This window comes from Bombyx mandarina, chromosome 08, assembly GCF_030267445.1.
Source record: "Bombyx mandarina strain Sakado chromosome 08, ASM3026744v2".
In the NCBI taxonomy this organism is placed as follows: Eukaryota; Metazoa; Arthropoda; class Insecta; order Lepidoptera; family Bombycidae; genus Bombyx; species Bombyx mandarina.
This window is the reverse complement of record NC_143215.1, coordinates 6,672,500-6,695,552: the sequence shown is the minus strand read 5'-3', so window position 1 is coordinate 6,695,552 and position 23,053 is coordinate 6,672,500. Positions and strand designations below refer to the sequence as shown.

The following is a 23,053-nucleotide window of genomic DNA, read 5'->3' as shown; positions in this document are numbered from 1 at the left end:
CGCTTTCAGTTAGATGAAAATAACGTTTTAGTACAATACAGGAATATAATTAAATAAAACAAAACTCCACAGTGTAATAAATATAATATAAACAAGATACATCACAGATTCAACATTGTATGTAAAATAGTTTTTTTTATAATTTCGTAATTCTGTCAGATCATTTGTACTCCAGGATCGTAATGTATAAGAGAATCGTATCAGGGAAATTATAATTTTCCACATTTTACCTTCGCCGCTCCGTACATGTTTCTTTAATGTAAATTAAAATACAAAAGCACTTAATTTACTTTTCTATGCTTATATGTGCAATTTAAATATTAGTAATTTTATAACGAATAAAAAAAAATACATAATACAAATACTCTTTAATTCATTACGAAATAAAAAACCGACGTTGAAGATTTCTTTATTGCTTAGATATTCGACAAAATGCTTATTTTAATCTCACTAGATGTCAATGACCCGGAACGCATCCACATCGCAACGCGAATGCTACTAACCACAGTTAGACGAGAAGCTAATCTCAAATAGATTTGCTAAGGAATATATTATACGGCCATCTGACCTTTTAAGGCGGAACGCATAATTGCTTCGTTCAAGATATAGGTGGAATTTTAGTGCCTTCCCGTGCGGTCTCATAGTACATAATATGTATTTACAACAAATATTTTTATATCTGAAACGTTAACTTTAATTCGTTTTTCAGTGTGTTAGGTATCGCTATAACTCAAGGTGTGTGGCGCATTTACGTTGTAGATGTCTATGGGTTTCAGTAACCACTTAACAACAGGTGGGCTGTGAGCTCGTCCACATACCTAGGCAATAAAAAAAAAACCTCTGTTCGCGATGAGTGATCATTAAATCTCACAAATTTACGATATTTTAGATTTGATCGAGTTTCTATAAAATAATTCTTAATAATAAAATAGAAATCTTTATTTCAATAATTACACTATTATTTTAATCATAAAGCAGACAAATTGCAATGCTTTTAGCAGCTTATCCGAAATTACATTAAATAATACATTCAAAATCAACAAGTTATTGATATTTATACTGAAGCATCCGAATTAATTACAGTAAAACTAAGCCCGTGACCGTTGACTTAACTTACTATAATATGTGGAACATACATTGCTATGCTATGTGGATTTCAGTTTAGCGAGTTGTGCCATTATATCTTTGTCGGCGTCTGTAGTGGATTGTCCGATTTTGTTCCGGGAAACTGAAGGAGCGTCTGCCATCTGTAAAACGAATTTAAATAAAAATAGGAAAAAAAGTACCGAGAGCAAGCGAAATTGAATTTAATGACTTAAAGAATAAGAATTTGAATTGTTCATTTTTAAACTATGAATGATTAGATCTCGGATTTAAATGTTGAAATTTTAGCCATTCCCGATCCTGCGGAAAGAATGGAAAACAGTCGACGTCGCCCCAAACACGTCATTTCGGATCCTCCCGATCCACTAACGGTGCTTTTAGGTACCTCAAGCACCGGTCATCGTTCTCATCGAACCCGTCGCTTGCGACGAAGGGCTCGACGAGTAAATTAACCCTCAAACACAGCCTACTGAGTTTCTCGCCGGATCTTCTCAGTGGGTCGCGTTTCCGATCCGGTGGTAGATTCTGTGAAGCACGACTCTTGCTAGGATTCGTGTTAGCAACGTCATCAGGTTTGAGCCCCGTGAGCTCACCTACTAGTTAAGGTTACGCTGATATAGCCTCTCAAGGCTATCAGCATAAGCAGGAAAAAAAATGAAATTTTATTTTGATATGAAACTAGTCTTTAAGCTTTAGAAAAAATTATTGGCACTTTTCCTTGACCACGTGAGGGAAGCTGCGGGTATCAACTAGTTTTCTATAAATCAAGAACAGTTCTGACAATTTATCTCTAACTGAGTGCACTGTAAAAGTAAGCCAACATCATGTAAAGATTTTCATTACTGTAATTTTTTACTTCATTAGAATTTTAAACAAACATAAGTTACCTTCCCGCTGATTTCTATACCAATCTCATCCAGCACCTGGTTGACAATTCCAGCAGATTCTTCCTCATCACCAGATTCGTCCATGATATCATCTAGTGTGTCTGAAACTGGAAAATACCCAATGTTAGTATTAGATTTTATTTATGTAGACCTTTTTATACAGATAAAATCTACAAAAAAAAACCTAAACAGAAAAAATCTCCTCTCAAAGATTCAAAGGATTCCTTTAAATAAATATGTAGTAAACTACTTGTGTATCTTCCCCATTCCTAACACTAACGAAGTGCACAGCAGATTGTCATCAACAATGATGTTTTATTGCAAGTTACATCATCTTGTTATTTGAGGTGAACCCACACAGTACTCTTGTTGTTTAGTGAATTGGTTTAATTAAGATTTCTGTTTTGAATAGAATTGCTAAAATCAGTACTATGAGTATTGACATTTTAATTTTTTGTTTTTTTTGTAGAACTTAGTCAACAGAGCCCATGTATAGCTATGACCTAGCACCCTCAGAATTATACCTCCATTGGTCTCTTAAAAATTATTTAGATACTGTTAGGTTAACGTCAAGAGAAGACTTTAAAAACTACTTGTAGTTTTTTGATCAGACCTCTAAAAATTTCGACATTAATGCCATTATGACACTACCTCTAAAATGGCAAATTATGATAAAAATATTTTTAAATTATGGAAAAAAATATGAAAGCAAATTAATAGACTACAATAGCTACCTAGAGAAATAAAATGGAAATATCAACTGTCATACTAAATAATAGAACCTACAACAACAACAACAACATAACATTATGCACTATTTCTTTTAGTGTACCTTATCAGTTCCAAATTATAAATCAAACCTTATCAATGTAACAAACTTTTTGTCAAGAATAATGTAGTAAGAAATTAAGCTTACTCATTTCATCTGTCATATCCATTTTGGCATTTGCCTGTTTGAATGCCTCCATATCCTTTGCAATTTGATGTGGATTCATAACCTTATTCATGTTGCCCATTGTTTTAGCTGTAGTGCCCATTGCTCCTGCAATAGCAATATTTGCACCCATTGCTTTATTGTGGATCTGTACACTTGATATCTAGAATCAATCATATTTTAAGTTCACAAAGAGGTTATGATAAATGAGATATTAACAAAATTGTGACAGTTAATGTTACACTTCATCACAATTACAATTATACATACATACAATTTAACGGCCGTCTGGTGTAGTGTTAAGTGACATGGTCACTACACAAGGGGGTCGCGGGTTCGAATCCCGCCAAGGGAGGATATTTGTATGATAAATATAAATGTCTTTTCCAGGGTTATGGATGTATATTAAATATATGTATGTGTATAATAAAAATCTTACATTTATTTCCGTTATCTGGTACCTGTAACACAAGTTCTTTACGAACTTATCACGGGACCAGTTAACATGGCGTGATTGTTAGTAAATATTTATTTATATTTATTTATTTATCATAGAAATAGATCCCTAAATATTCAAGGAAATCATACAGATTTCTGGTATAGGCAAACACATTCCAATTGTTAGAAAATAATTTATCTGGTTAATTTTGACCTTCATTACAGTAACACATTTTATGTATTTATTTTATGTGTATTCAGATTACAAGAGAAATGTGACATACTCTTTTAATTTGAGTAGAATGCCTTAATGGTACTAGGGCTAAGAGAAATATGTGTAAGCCTCAAGTTTACTCACATTTCTTTTAACCCTAGCACTGGTACCTAAATATGGTCTGCTTTCTACTCAAATCTAATAAGGGTAGTTCTCAGTGATTTATGTACTTATTACAAGTGTATGCCTACACTCATGGCCATTTGTGAGGTTTGCACATCATACAGGTAGACCTTCACACTAAACAGTGAAGCTCTTTTGCAATGCAATGCTATTGAGACTTCCACTTAATGTCTGAAGGTGAACTGTGAATAATTTACATTGCAATGTTTATCTTTTTGTCTTTTTTTTTATGTATTTTCGTTTGTCTTTTTGCCCACTAACGGTTAAAAAGTTACTAGAATGTTTGGACATTGAAAAGTAAATGCAGGACCCACCCAGATACAAAAGGACAGTAATTGTAAATTCTAAAGTGTCGATAAATACCCCTTTACCTTGCTATTTGCAGCATAAATTCTGTTTTTCTGTTTTCTTAATTGAACTAATTGTTTGGCTAATATTTTGCAACCATCATTGTTACCTTCTTTAGCCATTTTCTTTATTTCCATTTCCTGAAAGTATTATAAAATTTCATAAATTGGTAACCAATTGGTTCAATTATTCTTAGTCTCAATTATTATAATATTTAAGATAATATTCTTAGTCATTCTTAATCTCAAAATTGTTGAATTGCCTAATTTATCAATTTTGGGACAGCTCTATTCCAAATGTTTATTATTATTTTAGTAGTGTGGTGATGAGGTTAGCACTTTTTCATAGTTATTTTTAAAGTTCTAGAATGATAAATTGAACATCCTATCATATCTACCAACATTGGATCAAATACTAGTGATCTAGAGGAATTGATGAGTCATAGCTAACTACTGTAAGTACAATGAAATTAATTTACTGCTACTATTTACTTACTAATTTCTTTTCTTCCCTTTCCAGGTTAGCTTTATCTCTTTCCAGGTCGCGACCAGCCTTTCGTAGATCACGGTCATTTTGCCTTTGAATTTCTATAGAAAAGATAATTCTATGAAAAACCGAACCTGGTTATTACTTATATTACAAGCAAAGATCAAATGTTATTTGAAAAAAAAGAAAAAAAAAATATACGTAGTGACTATTTCGTGTTTGGCACAGATATGGCATTTTTTGCAAATTTAATTTAGTAGAACAAAATCGAAAATTTAAGCTGATAATGCTTGATGTCCAGTGTTCTAAAATTTTGCCTTACCCTTCACGGTTGGAGCTTTACTAAAAAAATTCATCATAGTTTCCTTTGTATAAAATTTTTGGAATTTTTTTGCTAATTTTGTTTCTGAAATGAAATTTAAATAAAAAGGTGCACAGCGTAAAATAAATTAGGAATTCAATTCGTCACCTTTAAACAACCACAGATTACCTAATATATTTATATACTTAATTGACAGCTCTTGAAGCTTAACACAGATTAACTATTAAATATTTGTTTTAAGGGATTTCATAACCTGGTAACTAAGACCCTTAAGCCAAGTCTTATTTTAATTTTAATGAAAACTTTATAAATGAAAAATGATATGAAATCAAATGAAAACGAAACGAAATGAAATGAGATGAGATGATATGGGATGAATTATAATCTCAGTAAAACAGTGGCCATTTGCTGAGACTTTTCAGTGGACCTTTTGGATGATCCCGAGAAGTTACGTTCAGCTGCTTTGTTTCATTTTCCCACATTTGTGTACTTTCACAGATAATAAACCACCGTTAATACACTTTAAACCTGAAGAAACACTAAACAGACAAAATAAAACAAATCATACAACTTCACTCCTCGCGTTCCCGCCAAAAAGTCCATTAATAAAACTTTTTTTAAGGGAATTTATAACCTGGTAACTATGACCTTTAAGTCATGTCTTATTTTAATTTATATTCATATTTTTATGAAAAATGATATTATGGAGTGAAATGAAATGAAGATGATTAATTTGAAACATTAATCAACTGGGATGAAATTAAATGAAATGAAATGAGATGGTATGGGATGAAGTATAATCTCAGTAAAATGGTGGTCATTTACTGAGACTTTTTAAGTGGACTTTTTGGAAGATCACGAGAAGTTACGTTCAGCGGCTTTCTTTCATTTTCTGACATTTGTGCACTTTCACAGATACTAAACAGTTAATAAACCACCGTTATTACACATTTAAGCCTGAGGAAACACTAATTAGACAAAATAAAACAAATCACACAACTTCACTCCTCGCGTTCCCGCCAAAAAGTCCCATTATTAAAATTACATTGCTATTATCCATAGATAATCCACTAAATTATATTAACTATAATATGTATAGGTCTACCAGGATCTGATGGCAAAAAGGGAAAAAAGAAATTAATGCTAGCAATATTGGGGAAATTGGAGTAAAACGTTTTGATACTTTTTTTTCTTATAGCGGCTGATTCTGTGTGATACATGCAAATATAAAAATTTATGCAATGATCAATGATAATTTTTGAAAATCTTGCTGTAGCGAATGTGGGGTTCGAAATTTAAATGAAAACTCCAATTACTCTGTTCATGAATTAATTAATTAATTATAGGCTATCAGAACTTGAAAATGGTCCCAAATACTGCACATCCATAAAAAAGTCGATGAGGAAAACGACAATGAGGAAAATTATAAGAACGATTAAATATTTTTCTTTGGCATGTAATAATATTTTGTTTGTACTTTATAATATTAAAATAACATTTTTTACTTTTTATAACATTGCTATGAACGTAATAAAATTATTTTTTATTGGATATCTTAAAAGATCACAATAGACTAAGCACTCTATCTCACTCACACCCGCATGAACAGTTGCTACCTCGCGCTCGCACAGCGGGCTCTCAATGTGTCCGGCAAGATGTAAGAACCATTAAAACTGTCTGGCTATTGGGGTAACATATTTTTATAAGTCCCTAAGTAACATATATAAAATTCAGCTTTTATAGTATAACGAAAGTATAATTAAAATTTATTAAAGTTTAGGGGTGTCCGGCAGGGGGTAGCAACTGTAAAAAGTGTCCGGCAATGGATATCGTGATTTCTAAAGATATTCTGGAGTAATTAATAAAAAAAATAACTTTATACTTTAACGAATTTAAGGTACTATTTTATATACCTTTACTGCCTGTTACCTGCCCAAGCAACCACAATCGGAACTCTATAGTCGGGGGTCGTTTTTACCTCTCCTGGAGACATACACAGAGAAACTTTCAGCTTTTATAAAATAACGAAGGTCTGGCTGTCGCGGGCTCTTGGGCTATCTGGAGAGCAAGCCCTTTTGAAGAGCACGGCTGTGCTTTTCATGTTTGATGTCGATGCGCCACTTCCGGAACCAATGTCCAACCAATGTTAAGCGACGAATAAACAACAAACTATATAATATAATATAAATAAATATAATTTAAAGTATATTTCGAGAAATATAAAATCCTAAAAAACGTTTTCCTAACCAAGTTCTCACATTGGTATCTATCTATATATTTTACAAGCGGGCTTAAAATAAGGGAAACGTTAAGCACAAAGCTAATTTGAAGTCTTAGATCTCATGTCTTCTGATGATTCTAACTAGCGGTTTTATTATTTATCAAAATTTCTTAAATAACAAAATTGTAAAAATTAATTAAATTAAAACAAGAAATAAAAGTACTTTTAATGTCCGTTACAATTTCATACTTCCTGCTATGTAAAAACAAACGAAGAGGGAAGACGTGAAATAGCAGCGTGACGCACTTACTAAAAATAGCTATGGTATGTAACCGGCAAACTTCTTGAGCAAATGACCTTGACTGCGCAGAACCGAATTTTAGATCACTTTGGTGGTGAGGGTGAGGCGCGACGGCAGGGGAAATCGTATCGAGCGCGTTATTGGTAGATCAGTCGAACCTTGCGCCCCGCACCGCGCCCTCGTTCCGCTTGCTCCCTAATGTACGCTTGCGTACAGTGAATAGTCTATCGTTATTAATCGTTAAGTTATTTGTTATAATTGCTTGTTGACTTTGTTGCCATTGCTATTTGTTGAGTGTTTGTTGATTTTTTATAAAAAATACACTATGCCGCGACAAACTGGTGTAGTATTCAAAAGAAAGGCTAGAAAAATTATGTACGACGTATATTGCTTCATTATAAAACAGGGGAAGAATGATATGGAAAAAGTAAAACAGACTTCGGAAGCAACAAAAACATCATCATGCAATTGTTAGGTGCATTATTAACGAAGCTAAAAGCTCTGGCTTGCTCGCCGTGTTTCGGACTCTGGGTAAGAAAAGATCAGGGAAGAAGAAAGTTACCGGAATGGATAGTTTCGTTCAATCTGTAATAAAAAGATGTAATCATAATAACTACATAACAAGCAGCGAAACTCCGTACCGTAGAAAGGCTTCGAAAAATTTAAAGAAGATATAAATTTTAATGGCTCGGAATGAAGTTTACGACGAATTATGAGAGCTAGGCTTCAGATGGAAAAAAAAAACAGAAAATAATCGGAAGCTGGTAATTGAAAAAAGTAACATTCGATTACTACGAATCGAATATCTTCAAAAAATAATTAATTATAGACAAAAAAGAAGACCGAACCGACCGAGTTGTAAACTACACCGATGAGCCCTATGTCGACTCATCACGATGATAGCGACTCGGGTGATCAAAACAGTGATGATGATGATGGTCAATATTATGATAACGAAAAAAAAATTACAAATACCAGCTTCGCTTCAACTGGACCAAGACCTGGCAACAGCTATAGTTTTGACTTAATAGAAGGAATATCTATTTTACCCCAAGATTAAATTATTACAATTACCTATATTTTTTGTTGATGTTCTAATAAATATATAAATAAAAAAATATGTTGATTTTAATAATTTAATTGCATTATGACGCAGAGTAAATAATGTTTTTGCACGTGAGTGTACCATGCGCGAACTTACCCCCACTACGTCAACAAATGCTCAAGAAGTTTGCCGGCTATTTATATGAGTTAATCAGAAACATGAATGTACTGTATATTTTATGTCCATAGTGTCTAGATTTTTCTTAACTATTTGAAATATAATATATTGCAAACCGGCAACGTAATTTATAAATTTCGACCCATCTCCAAGTGGTGGCATTCACGGTGTGATCTCTATTGGGATTTTTTTTTAAGGCATAGCCTAGTGAGCTTACGCACTTGGGTGTTAAGTGGTTACTAGTGCCCATTGTAATGCCCCTTTTCCAACTGGAAACGAGATCATAACTCAATTGTACAGTAATTACGAAAATCTTATTTTTAGCAGGTAAAATTTTCATGACACGGTTTTATATCTTCATCGTGGAAGTCATTCGTCTACATATACGTATTTTATTAGGAAATTTGAAATGTTTGCAGGACTTGAACACCGGAAAAGTCACATTGATCAATAGGACTACACCAGGCTCCGCGATACGCTAAAGCTAAAACTAATACGCGATAATACGGCAAGAGTACCGTAACTTATAACCCTAGCACATCTACACAAAATAAAAGAAAGATGTTGAATTTTAGAGTAAATACTTAAATTGCTTTACAACACTCCTTTTTTGTATTGAGGCGGTACATCTTAAGCGAGTATCGAAGTGTATAATTTAATATTATAGAAATGCTTTGCGAGTACACGAGAGGTAGGTAATAAAACACATTTTTTTAATTCTTTATTTATTTTCGAGAGCAAAATCGAAATTTTGTTTTGGTCACTTCATTTTTATTAACACTCACTATACATACATATAAAATACATTTATTTTTTGTGACATGAAAATGAAAATATAAAATTTTCAAAATGAACTTTAAAGATATATGTAAAAAATAAAAGTTTGAAAAGCATGATTAAAAATTGGTAGCGAAAATACCCAAACTAAGATTTAATAAGATTTATGAATGATTTGCACGTGCATTTTTTAAGTTTTTTTTTGGGGCGAATTTTCATAAATTTTTTTGTAACAATTGCTCACAGCAGAGACGTTAAGCTAAAAGTAAAATGAAATATGATTTAAGCGGTGTCGCGTGAAGGAAATGTAAAACATTAAGTAAAACAACCTATATCCAAATAGACATGAACAACACTGACACAAATTGAATAAATAAGTCTTAAAGGGTTTATTTCACAATCGCCAAACACATAGCAGCATATTATATAGAAGCTAAGTTGTTGAGTTTTCTTTATAGCTTCTGGCGATCAAAAAGGTAAATTTTAAAATTTCCGTGAATTAAAATGAAGGTCAATCAATTGGAGATTATGGAACAAGTCCTTTAGTGACATTGAATTAAAATTATGTTCCTCTAAATGTAACTACAATAACAGCGAGATACACGAAGTACAACTTGGACGGAAACAACACTAGGAAATCAATTGACTTTACTAAGAATGTTGAAATTTTTATGTTAATTGCAAAAGAAAAAAGTGTAAACAAAATGTGATGTTAAAAAAATAAAAAAATACCTAAAGTGGTATAAAAACGAATGTAAAATTATTTATACAAGGTACATATTTTATTATGAATGTGTGATACGGAGATTCACCAGGACCAGTTTGGTTTGAATGATACAAACGCCCACTTGTCTGGTAACCCTCGATGTGTGTCGTTGACGAAATCGCTTTTCGACCAGTCGAAGGGCTGGACTATGTTCTTGTTGAATTCATCCAGCGTTTCCTGTTTCGCTTCTTCTATCTGTTGTTTCACGAGGTCTCTTATCTCGATACTGTTAATGGTCGGTTGATTATCAAATTCCTTTGTGTAAATCGGTGCCAGATTCCCTTTGTTGATTCGAAGCTCTGTTGCATTAGCTTGGATTTCAGTGTAAGGCGGCCCGGACACAGCAATGAACTCTACAGGTGTCTTATTCCAAGTAGCTGAAAAAGGAATATAATTTCATTGACACAGCGTATTAAACATAAAGTATAACTATTGAAATAGTAAAATAAATTAATTTAATGAAGGAATTTGACGTACGGTTACACGGCACAACGAACACGTGTAAGTCAAGTAGATTCGTTTGGAATACATCTTTAATTTTATTTATTTAGGAAACTGACAGTACAATACATCCATATAGTACAAAGTTTCCACCATTAACACAACATATATGAGCTACGGATACTGAACACAAATAAATGACTTAAAATTTACAAAAAGGTTTGAAAATAAAACAATACATGAGGCTACTTCCCCGTCAGAGTCCCACCGTTGCTTGTGCCTCAGTGCTGATAGCATCTTGGATCTTCTCTACAATTATTTGTTAATGTGATTTTCTTATCTAATGGACTGGATTGTCTAGTCTCGAAAATAATTTTTTTTTTCCGTAGTGACTGACGATCTTTGCTCTCTGGGCATGAATTACGTCATTCGCGCGAGTGCCCCTAGATAACTTACACGAATTGTACTTCTCTTTATTTGTTTTTTATTTATTGGAAATTAGTAATGTATTACGACTTACCGCAAATAATTTTTGTATCGATAATACCGTATGGCTTCTTATGATGGTCGACGATGTCTCCTCTAACTCCCATTACTGTTGAATACCCACTTGCTTCAAACTCATTAATGTCACCAACATCCACGGTATCGTTCTCAGAACGATGATTTTCAGTTAAATTGTTCTGTCTCATTAGTTTAATGATTTCTTCGGCGGTTGTTGCATTTGTGTAACCTTTTTGGAAAATAACAGCTCTCGGTGATTCGGTTTCCGAAAATATCTTGCCGTGCAATGCCTCCATTTTGTTGATATGCGTTTTTTCAGCTACGTTCTAAAACATTTAATATTCGTTTGAAATATTTTGAACATATTTTGTTAAAACATAAATTAGTCGTAAAAATGAATAGCATTGTAACTCATTTAGCTAAAACTAAGTTACAATGTTTTTCGCTACACCTGACGGAAATGTTCTTGACCGAGAAATTTAAATACCGTAATCAATTAATTTAGGTTAGTAGGTCACCTTTCGTATCACGATGATAACTTTTAAATATGTGTGTTGATTAAAGTAATTAAAGAATAATTATAATTGTTTTAAAATAGAGATGTGCTCACCAGTAGACTAGCTCACGGTTCTGCTGCTAATTACAAGAACTTATTGACATCAAAGTGAATAACACATTGTGATATTAAGTCAGCGTAATTGTATATATAGTGATATGTACACTTTCGGACAAGTTCAATTAGTGAAAATGATGACAATTATATTTTCTTTTGACTTACTTTGAAGAAAGGCAATCCGTACGTAGCCCAATAACCTTTCTCAAGGAAGGCATCAGAAATATCCGCCGAGTGCGTGAGCCCAGGGACTTGTTCCACCAATTCCACCAGGCCTTTGCCATGACTGTTGTTAGATCGATATATCGTGTGTCTTACATCACTAAAACAGAAACAGTTGATTGTATGCTCTTCGTAAAGCTGCTATTATCTTTCATAAAACTAGCAGAAATAGTTGATTGTATGCTCTTGGTTTTTTTTTTGGCCAAGTGCTGAACCTCCAACGAAGTCCCAGTGCCGAGGTTCGTGCGGCTTATATGAGGGTACAAAGATAGTAGCGGCCATCCACTTAACGACTCTCCTTCACTATGCTAAATGCTCCTAAATTATCCTTTTTCTATGTTACCGCAAACCTTGTCAGGCAATCCTACTGTTTCAAATTCAAAATCTACAATATAGCTGCTTGCGGGACATTTTGTGGTGCTTTAGTATATGCTAACCTAGCTATCACCAAAATTGATGCAAATCCTGAGGCTCTGTATTCATAGAATCAGTATTATGACAGTTTGACAACGGCACTCACAGATTTCTCGTGTTCCTCAATAAATGAAACTTCAGTTCGAAAATAAATCTTAGGAGGTCTAACGTTTTTTTTTTAATGTTCTCTTTTTATCCGTATACTTTAACTTACAATCAACACATAATTGTAGACTTACTTTGAAATTATTAAATTTTCACTTACTTTGAAATTTCGGTGACAACTTCACTGTGTCCGTGTTTTTGTTTTTCGTGGTGTTCAGGAAGGGTATCGAATCTATTGAGGTCAACGATCAGCCACTGCTTCGATGCGGACCCGGAGTTGTTTTTGGCAATGATATGGCCCCAAGAGCTTACGTTGGTGGCCAGGTGGTTCGCAGCAGTTATACGAGGTCCAGCGGGGACCTGAACAAAGTTTTATCTTTTATTGATATTAAAGTTTTTTTTATTGCTTAGATGGGTGGACGAGGTCACAGCCCACCTGGTGTTAAGTGGTTACTGGAGCCCATAGACATCTACAACGTAAAAGCGCCACCCACCTTGAGATATAAGTTATAAGGTCTCAAGTATAGTTACAGCGGCTGCCCCACACTTCAAACCGAAACGCATTACTGCTTCACGGCAGAAATAGGTAGGTAGGTGTATTGTGCAGTCGTCTTTTACCACACCGTCCGGAAGAGATGAAGTGGGGTTATTCTATGCCGACATCTAGTTTACGGCTGTGTGATGGATACATGGACTTGAAAGTCGTCGACTACTTTGCGACAATAACTTTAACCAGAAAGCCACACATGAACCGGAAAGCTTGATTCCTCTACAACAAAAATATAGCAGGATAGTACAACAAGATTGCGGGTTCGCAACGGGTCTGATCTATTAGCAATAATCAAAATAAGAATCAAGAGAAAAATGACTCAGAAATATGAGCGAAAATAATATTACACGCAGCTGATGGAGAAGAATAGCAGTAGCTCGGAGTCGCGTGTCTATATTTTTCGAAATAAAATTTTGATCATGTCAGTTCTAGAAGCGTTTTTAGGATCTGTAATTGAATATGTAATTTCGAAAAGGGCACATGTCGCATATTTTGTCAAATACGTTTTTTTCATATACATGTAGTTTTGAGGCTTACCTACACCCATTTTATAATAATTCCAGTAATTTTCAATTGCTAATAAACATTAAATTATATCTCAAAAGTTAATGTTTTAAATTTTACACTGCTTTAGAACTGCTTTTTTTCATTTCCTAAACATTTTACATTTTCAGAGATGTGCCCTTTTCGAAATTGCATATTCAATTGTAGCATTTAGAAGACCACGAATGCGAAAATTCAAAAAAAAGTCGTCAGCAAAATGCATGACATAAATAAGTCTCTTGAGATCGAAGTCAAAAAAATTGTTGCATTATTAAGATATGCCAGTCAACCTATTACAGCTCAAACACAAACTGATCAGAGCGCGTAGAGCAAGCAGACCAGTTCTAAATCAAAATTCACATGAACATCAATTATTAAACTCACTTGCTCAGTAATGTTGACTTCCTGCCAGAGCTTGTTATTGTAGTTTCTCAATGCGGTTCCAGCAACTGCCAATCGATGTTTATGCCCTTTCACAAGATAGAACTCGTCCTGGCTGGTAATAGATCCGGGGTAACTTGAAAAATCGATTGACGTTCCCGGTACCGATTCAGAGTCCTCCTTTGATGTCTTGTGATAGTTCAATTTGTATCTCTTCAGAATTCGAGTCATCGATGAGTATCTGAAATAGAACGAACATACATACACATGGATTGACGTGCGTTTTGAATGTTTGGAGAAGTGAGTGGTCTGGCGTTTTCCACTGAGTGGTTTATTTTGTAATTTGTAAGTATCAATTTAGATAGCGAAACACATTTTTGCGGAAACGTTATTTATTTTTGCAGTAATAGGTACGCGTAAATCGTCCATTAGTTAAATTAGAAATGAGCAAGTAAGTAAATAAATTAGGAAATTAAGAATTTATAAATATTTAAAAAAAACGATTTTTTTTCAACAGAAAGTAACAAAATTAACAAAATAGCATACCGCCCAGCTGCGTTTTGTGCCATAAACAACTTCGGGCCTTCATCGCCTGTTCCATTGACGATTCTCAAGAAAGCACTTGATATATCAGGGATAGACTGCAACATCTCATCTTCTAATGAAATGTTGAGTTTGTGCTGCAGTTCTGTAACCTCGGCCACTGAATTCAGCCATAATAGGTCAGAAATATCACTATCGTATGGTTCCATGCTGCGTTCTATTCCATGCCTCCATCCGGTTAGTATCCCATTTATTTGAGTGTAATGTAAAGACACCTGATAAACGAATTACCAGTTCAATTATTGATCGTTCAGAAAAGCGAAAAAATTAATACCGTTAAAATTAATAAATTTTACTGGTGTTAGGGCCACTTGTGAGTCTGCGCGGGTAGGTATCATCGCCCTGCCTATTTCTGTCGTGAAGCAGTAATGCGTTTCGGTTTGAAGGGTGGGGCAGCCGTTGTAACTATACTGAGACCTAGAACTTGTATAGTAACCGGCAAACATCGTGAGCAAATGACCTTGGCTGCGCAGAACCGAATTTTAGATCACTTTGGTGGTGAGGGTGAGGCGCGACGGCAGGGGAAATCGTATCGAGCGCGTTATTGGTAGATCAGTCGAACCTTGCGTAAAGTACGCTTGCGTACAGTGAAAAATCTATCGTTATTAATCGTTAAGTTATATTTTATTATAATTGCTTGTTGACTTTGTTGCCATTGCTATTTGTTGAGTGTTTGTTGATTTTTTATAAAAAATACACTATGCCGCGACAAACTGGTGGAGTATTCAAAAGAAAGGGTAGAAAAATTGTGTACGACGTATATTGCTTCATTATAAAACAGGGGAAGAATGATATTATGGAAAAAGTAAAACAGACTTCGGAAGCAACAAAAACATCAGTGAGTACTGTTAGGTGCATTATTAACGAAGCTAAAGGCTCTGGCTTGCTCATCGTGCTTGGGACTCCGGGTAAGAAAAGATCAGGGAAGAAGAAAGTTACCGGAATGGATAGTTTCGTTCAATCTGTAATAAAAAGGCTTCGAAAATTTTAAAGAAGATATACATTTTAATGGCTCGGAATGAAGTTTACGACGAATTATGAAAGAGCTAGGCTTCAGATGGAAAAAAAAAACAGAAAATAATCGGAAGCTGGTAATTGAAAAAAGTAACATTCGATTACTACGAATCGAATATCTTCAAAAAATAATTAATTATAGACAAAAAAGAAGATCGAACCGACCGAGTCGTAAACTACACCGATGAGCCCTATGTCGACTTAACACGATGATGGCGACTCGGGTGATGAAAACAGTGATGATGATAATGGTCAAGATTATGATAACGAAAAAAAAATTACAAATACCAGCTTCGCTTCAACTGAACGAAGACCTGGCAACAGCTCTAGTTTTGACTTAATAGAAGGAATATCTATTTTACCCCAAGATTAAATTATTACAATTATTAACCTATATTTTTTGTTGATGTTCTAATAAATATATAAATAAATACATATCTTGATTTTAATAATTTAATTGCATTATGACGCAGAGTAAATAATATTTTTGCACGTGAGTGTACCATGCGCAAACTTACCCCCACTACGTCAACAAATGCTCAAGAAGTTTGCCGGCTATTATATCTCAAGATGGGTGGCGCGTTTACGTTGTAGATGTCTATAGGCTTCAGTAACTACTTAACACCAGGTGAGCTGTGAGTTTTTGAGGAAATTTGCGCTCGCGATTCTACGATGGTCTTAAAAGTGTACAAAGCAAGGCACGAACTAATATGTTTTCAGTTTGTATAAAAGTAATGTATCGAATAGAAACGAAACAGAAACGAAAATTACACATTCACGATTTTTCTAAGTTTATACGTATAGACATTTAAAAGCTATTTTATATTAAACTGTAATAATGTATTATAACTTACGTGGTGCCAAAATGGATCGATATCAGAAAGCTCCGAAGCGCGATTTTTCCAAATTTCAAGCGATCTCGTCAAAGCATCCCTAAGTTTGTTGCACTGTTTCTCTATAGGTGTATTGTCACATTGATATCTAATAGTGTTTTCTAAATGTGTGTGAATTAAGTACCAAGTCAGTGCCCCTTCGACGATGCCTGCCGCATAAGCTTGAATCTCATCGTGGTACGAACCTTCAGTTTCTATTTCCAAAATAGACCAACTAAAACAATTGGGAATTATGAATTTAATATCTTAATTCGATCTGACTTCAGAATCAAATCAAATCAAATAAAAAAAAAAAATTCAACATAAATGAAAGTACATACTTGTTGAACGTCAAAAGAACTACCGCCAATTCACAAGAACTAGCCTCCGTCCTGAGAAGAACTGGCAAGAAACTCAGCGGGCATGTCTTTTTTTTGTTTAAATATTAGATTTTTTTTTTAATATTATATTTTTTTTAAAAATTCATTTGTCATCATCAACATCAATGTGACTGTTTGAGGTAGTGCGGTGATTTTAATATTTTTTTTCATTCAGTATTTTACACGTTATTTAAAGTTTACCAAGTAACCAAATGAGCAGCTGCGATAATATAATCTTGGGTCGTTTGTCAAGTACTCACCCTGTCGTATCAATGTCCATTCGAAAATAAGCACGGGCGACTCCTTTAGGGATCACGGCGAGGTCGTTGCTTTGACCCCAATATTCAATGTGATATCCTGTTTTCTCCGAATAAAATACAGTGGCTGCGTAGTTACCATCCTCTTGACTTCTATAATGTTAAATTTATAAAAAAAAGTGTATGTTTATTAGTAAACTAGCGACCCGCCCTCGCTTCGCTTCGGAAACTGTAATTTATTATTGATTTCTCCACTATTTAATGGATGTTATTATACATATAAACCTTCCTCTTCGATCACTCTATCTATTAAAAAAACCGCATCAAAATCCGTTGCGTAGTTTTAAAGATTTAAGCATATATAGGGATATAGGGACAGATAAAGCGACTTTGTTTTATACTATGTAGTGATACATTCTGTTATGGTGATTACTACTTTTTATTAACAAATGACTGATTTACTTGGACCATTTAATTTGTCCTCGCAATCCTCATAGATTATAGACATATTGGGCTTTTTCTGTGGCTATCATTTGCCTACAAAGCGTCACCATTGAGATTGACATGATTGTGTGTTAACATCAAATGGGCCGTATATCCAAATACATAATGTATTGTTTACATCTTCGTCGTTATCCTTAAAACAACTTTGTTTGCGAGAAATTATTTTATAACAAAATGGTAACAATAGAATTCTGATGGAAATTATTCTTGCAAATTGTATGTACTAGAGTTATAAACAATTGATAACAGGGAAACATACTGCGAATCAATTATAGTAGACGCATTAAGATGAAGTACAAAGTCTAGCATAACACATTTCCTTATTACTCGCTATTCTTTTTAATACATATAGGTATGTCATAACACGATTTTTATTTATGTTATATGTGATCTAAAAAAGGGTACTATGAATTTTCTACGTTTTCTCATTACAAAAGAAATGTTCTCCGCCCCTTTTTCAGAATAGTATTTATGGTGGGCAGCGGCTCAGCTGTGCCCTTGCATTGCAACCATCGATATATTACCACAACTATTAGATAGAATGGGCCCTCGCGGCAGTAAAAGTAGACTATGTTAATTACTGGTGGTAGGACCTCTTATGAGTCCGCGCGGGTAGGTACCACCACCCTTTCTATTTCTGCCGTGAAGCAGTAATGCGTTTCGGTTTGAAGGGTAGGGCAGCCGTTGTAACTATACTTGAGACCTTAGAACTTATATCTCAAGGTGGTTGGCACATTTACGTTGTAGATGTCTATGGGCTCCAGTAACCACTTAACACCAGGTGAGCTGTGAGCTCGTCCACCCATCTAAGCAATAAAAAAAATGTTTACCTTTCAATCTGTCCAGCAAAAAGCGCCAAGATAGCTAGCACACCAAGTATACCGAGGACGTATGAACTAATTTTCGTTTGCAGCCACGAGGCGCCCACTACTTTCAGAATCTTGCTCATCTTCAGCTCGAGTTGAAATAAATAATAAACAAGATAAACTAAGATATGAAGAAGATGTTTAGGAATTTAATAATAATGAAGTGACAATGAGTGTATATAATGTTTTCTAGTGGAGAAGTGACCATCAAAGAGGTTAAGGGACCAGGTTGTTATGGTGATGTTGCTCCAACGGCTGGGCCCGGAGTCGGCATTTAGTGTTATTTTTGCCGCTTTATTCTTCTGGGTAGACACCCGTTTCGCACTTATGTTCTTAAACCCTGCAACGAAAAAGATAACATTAAATTTACAACTTCAATTTTCGGATGAGGTTTTTACTTCTTACATAGCTTTTTACTAGTTGTTGTCCTAAATCTAGTTCAGCGTCACAAAGCATTGTTTATATGCCACTTTTATTACACTATGTAGACATTATTCCTCAGACATGGGTTTTAATAATGAATGGTATAGTAGGTACAATGCGTAGGTGGCTGCCTCACCCTTCAAATGCACGGCTGTTTTGCGGCAGATGTAGGGTGTTGGTCCTAGCTCTTGCTTGCTTGCTTGCAATGACTAGTGATATAAGTATAGTATTAAGTGATTAAGGAAGCCTATAGATTTAATAACGTGAATTCTACGTTTAGGAGTGATTTTTGAACTCTGGTGGTAATACGTCTTGTGAGTCCGCACGGGTAGGTACCACCCTGCCTATTTCTGCCATGAAGCAGTAATGCGTTTCGGTTCGAAGGGTGGGGCAGCCGTTGTACTGTAAAAATTGAGACCTTAGTACTCATATCTCAAGGTAGGTTGCAGCATTCTTGATGTCTATGTACTCCAGTAACCACTTAACATCAGGTGAGCCGTGAGCTCGTTCACACACCTAAGCAATAAAAGTAAATTTAAATTATAGATTTTTCTCAAAACTACGGTTGAATGTCTTACGACAGCTTACTCTATAGAAATAATAATAAAATAAATCTATAGTACGGTATCACGGTTGGCCCACCCGTTCAAATAAAACGTATGGCTGTCTCGCGACATAAATAGGTGTGGTGATGGTATCCGCCTGTGTGAGCTCACAATACGCATCAATAAATACGTTGCAATGTTTATCGTAACCTATTATTGAAATAACAATTAATGTTTAATGTTTAATAACAATTTTAATTTTATATTTAAAACTATAATAAATATGAAGAACAACAACGAGTTCAAACTGTGTGTCAAATACTATGTACATTAAATGCTATGTCACAACATAATTACTATTTATGTAACTTTACACGATAGTACATAGCTCTTTTTAATAGACCATAATAAAAAATAATAAAAATTTTGTTCAAATATTCAAACTCATAGAATAGATGTTTGTTACACGTACCAAAGCGTTTATAACACAATAATCATTGATAAGGAAATCTAATTCAAAACGGAACATTTCAATAACTTAATACAATGTTAAGAACAATGGGAGGATAAATTGTAATAGTGTCTATCTACCAAAATTAGCATTATTAACAATCATACTTGGAATGGAAGTGATGGAAAATAAGACAATAAATAAGAATGTGAAGTTTTGTACGAAAATTGCGTTTTTCAGAAGAACAACAAAAATATTTAGTTCTGCATTGTAAATACAAACCTATGACAAAACACATGTAGGACACAAATTGAAAAGCACTAAACTTTATAACAGTAGAAATATTTTCATGTAAAATAATATTTAAATTTCACAGAAGCACTTTTCTAGAATTATTTTAATATTTATAACACGAGATTTACGTGTTAAATTCAAACAAATATGTTGATACTTTATGTGAGTTCTTGCATTAACTGGTAAATGTTCATAGGCAGGCAGGTAGATATAACGGTTATCATAATATCAATAAAAGATACTCTAATGTTTAAGGATTGCGTCTCCGTTATCAACAGTAAGTAATTACCCTAACAGAAATGGAGAGAAGCGAATTCTTTGCTTTCTCTATAAAATAACAAAGTATGCATAATGTTTAACTTTTTCAATCCCTTAATCTTTTCAAACTACTAATTGATAACAAAAACGTGAAGAATAACTTCAGCTTTGCATTTCGATATTGTGCTATTTTCTGTCAAAAACACACAAGATTTTTCGTTCACACGTTTTCAGAGAGCAAAATATATTTTTTCCGATGCTCTGTTAGTCGTTTTAAGTTTGTTACAAATCACTACATAGTATAAAACAGAGTCGATTTCTCTGTCCCTATATCCCTATGTATGTTTAAATCTATAAAAATACGCAACGGATTTTGATGCGGTTTTTTTTAATAGTTAGAGTGATTGAAGAGGAATGTTTATATTTATAATAACATCCATTAAATAGTGGAGAAATCAATAATAAATTACAGTTTCCGTAGCGAAGCGAGGGCGGTTCGCGAGTACGTAGGTAATATATTATTGCATTAAATTACTTAAAAAGAAACATTTAATTGTTACTATTTAATAAAACTGACGGCTAGAGCAAATTTTTTGTGTTACAAGTAAAGCTTCATATTTCCACCTATGCGTTAGGAGCCGTAGGCGGGGCATGTCAAAGTTGAACTAACTAAACCTCCTTATCGTTCAACAATCCACGTCCGAACCTCGGATGAGACAGAACACACCCGAGGCAGACCGGGGGCAACGTCCATATATCGCTACCACGTTGCCCCCACTAAACGCCGAAACGACGGAAATAAATAAACGCGAGATTAAACTGTGAAATTAGTTTTAAGTATATCTACTACTCGCGCCTGCCGTAGAAAGTACTAATACTTGTCATCATAGGAATTTCAAATTTTGTGAGCTAGTTATAGCGAAAACAACTGACGAACATCGATTCTTCGCGGTTTTTTTTATATTTTGGTTATTGCTTAGACGGGTGGACGAGCTCACAGCCCACCTGGTGTTAAGTGGTTACTGGAGCCCATAGACATCTACAACGTAAATGCGCCACCCACCTTGAGGTATAAGTTCTAAGGTCTCAAGTATAGTTAAAAAGCAGATGTCGCGGGTCTCTTGATTTTTTAATCGTGTTACATTGCATATGTACTGTTAGAAAAACCTTCAGTAAAATATAATTTTTCGATGTTTCCTCATTTTTGGTGAATTATTTTAGGTGTTGTAGTGGGAATCGCTAATGGTACTGTTTATCTTCATTTAGAGATCAGTTCGAATTTAGATACCGGTAAAAATGAATACTCATTATCTTGTTAGCAATACAATATAAAGTTCATTTTGTGTTACAACAATGTAATCAAGAGTTAAATATTTTTTCGATTGACCATATTGAAAATTTATACCGAATGATATATACATGTAATGATAAAGATGTGAAATATTCAAAACACGTACAATAAACACGCTAGATTTATGAAAATTGTCCAGCACAATGGACAATGAAAAGAGCCCATCGAAACATGGACTCATATAACGATTACACATTCATCAAATCGATACAATGCTTTGTATATAATGCTTAAAACTGAGGGATTTCGGAGAACCGCTATGATCGTAGCCTAAAATAGGAGCAGATTTAAGATACTTCAAACACAATCTTGCAAAACGATATAATGCGTATAAGATTCTGAATTAAAGCTTACTGTAAAGACGTGATTATAAGCGAATTCGGATTGTTTATTCGTGATCGATTTAAAAACTACGCGATATTGAAGTTTTATCTCTATTTGAATAACCAAGTACTCTAATCTACCTAAATATCCTTCATTTCGTAGTCTGTGGCCTGAAAAATCACAATTACATATTGTGTATAATATAACAGCGTTTAAAGTCGGCTTTTGCAATTTCAGACTTTGACAGTTTTGTGGCCAAAAGATATTTATAGCATCAATACAATTAGTATGAAGCGAATAGGTGCGAATGTACTCAATGTTCTAATTTAAGTGCTTCCGCACTGTCATCATTGTAACTCGAACCATCGTGTTTGTCATAAGAAACAAAACCTAGCGCCATAGTAACTGCAAATAACGCTCTTTGTGTCGCCCACTGAGTTTCTCGCCGGATCTTCTCAGTGGGTCGCGTTTCTGATCCGGTGGTAGATTCTGCGAAGCACTGCTCTTGCTAGGGCTAGTGTTAGCAACACTTCGGTTTGAGCCCCGTGAGCTCACCTCTCCACGTTAGGGCGAAGCTGAAATAGCCTCTCAAGGCTATCAGCATAGGTAGGAAAAAAGCTCTTTGTGTCCTGACTCCCGAATACATATTATCATTTTGTACACAAAAAATCATGCTTAAATAATAAGCGGTAATATCGAAAACATAATTAAGGTGATGGGTACATGCGTTTAGAAATAATTGAGTTTTTCCACAACATCAAAAATTTGACTTACGCGATATCAGTGGACGAATGGTAAGCCGCATGTGAATCTCGAATAAGGTATATATTTTTTGGACGTGAAATAAAATAGTAATTTCTCGTTAACTGTAAATATCTCACCGAAATAGATCCAACATTTATTTGCGCCGGAGCTATTCTGGCAGCTCTGTGTAA

General features: G+C 34.4%; 2 protein-coding genes across 3 annotated transcripts in view; both read right to left on the bottom strand.

The window, feature by feature from the left end:
* Positions 1 to 67: 67 nt before the first annotated feature.
* CHMP2B (charged multivesicular body protein 2b) lies at positions 68 to 5,135 on the bottom strand. Of its 2 annotated transcripts, XM_028187251.2 has the most exons (7): positions 4,917 to 5,134; positions 4,604 to 4,695; positions 4,132 to 4,248; positions 2,908 to 3,088; positions 1,992 to 2,098; positions 1,137 to 1,247; positions 856 to 903 (listed from the first exon to the last, which is right to left on the bottom strand). In XM_028187251.2, the coding sequence occupies exons 1-6, from the start codon at positions 4,951 to 4,953 to the stop codon at positions 1,146 to 1,148; spliced, it is 636 nt and encodes a 211-aa protein (XP_028043052.2). In that variant the 5' UTR covers positions 4,954 to 5,134; the 3' UTR covers positions 856 to 903; positions 1,137 to 1,145. The 2 variants fall into 2 exon arrangements, with proteins under 2 accessions (XP_089585237.1, XP_028043052.2); XM_089729111.1 differs by having other exon boundaries at positions 68 to 1,247; positions 4,917 to 5,135.
* A 4,231-nt stretch (positions 5,136 to 9,366) lies between these two features.
* lama (phospholipase B domain containing lamina ancestor) overlaps positions 9,367 to 23,053 on the bottom strand; it is a 32,487-nt gene continuing 18,800 nt past the window's right edge. The window contains exons 3-11 of the mRNA XM_028186953.2: positions 18,437 to 18,812; positions 17,106 to 17,255; positions 16,448 to 16,700; positions 14,523 to 14,794; positions 13,980 to 14,217; positions 12,663 to 12,862; positions 11,927 to 12,083; positions 11,165 to 11,474; positions 9,367 to 10,580 (exon numbers count right to left, since the gene is read on the bottom strand). Coding sequence (XP_028042754.2) covers positions 10,246 to 10,580; positions 11,165 to 11,474; positions 11,927 to 12,083; positions 12,663 to 12,862; positions 13,980 to 14,217; positions 14,523 to 14,794; positions 16,448 to 16,700; positions 17,106 to 17,255; positions 18,437 to 18,555 — 2,034 coding nt within the window. The 5' untranslated portion in view covers positions 18,556 to 18,812 and the 3' untranslated portion in view covers positions 9,367 to 10,245. The remainder of the gene's footprint in view (positions 10,581 to 11,164; positions 11,475 to 11,926; positions 12,084 to 12,662; positions 12,863 to 13,979; positions 14,218 to 14,522; positions 14,795 to 16,447; positions 16,701 to 17,105; positions 17,256 to 18,436; positions 18,813 to 23,053) is intronic.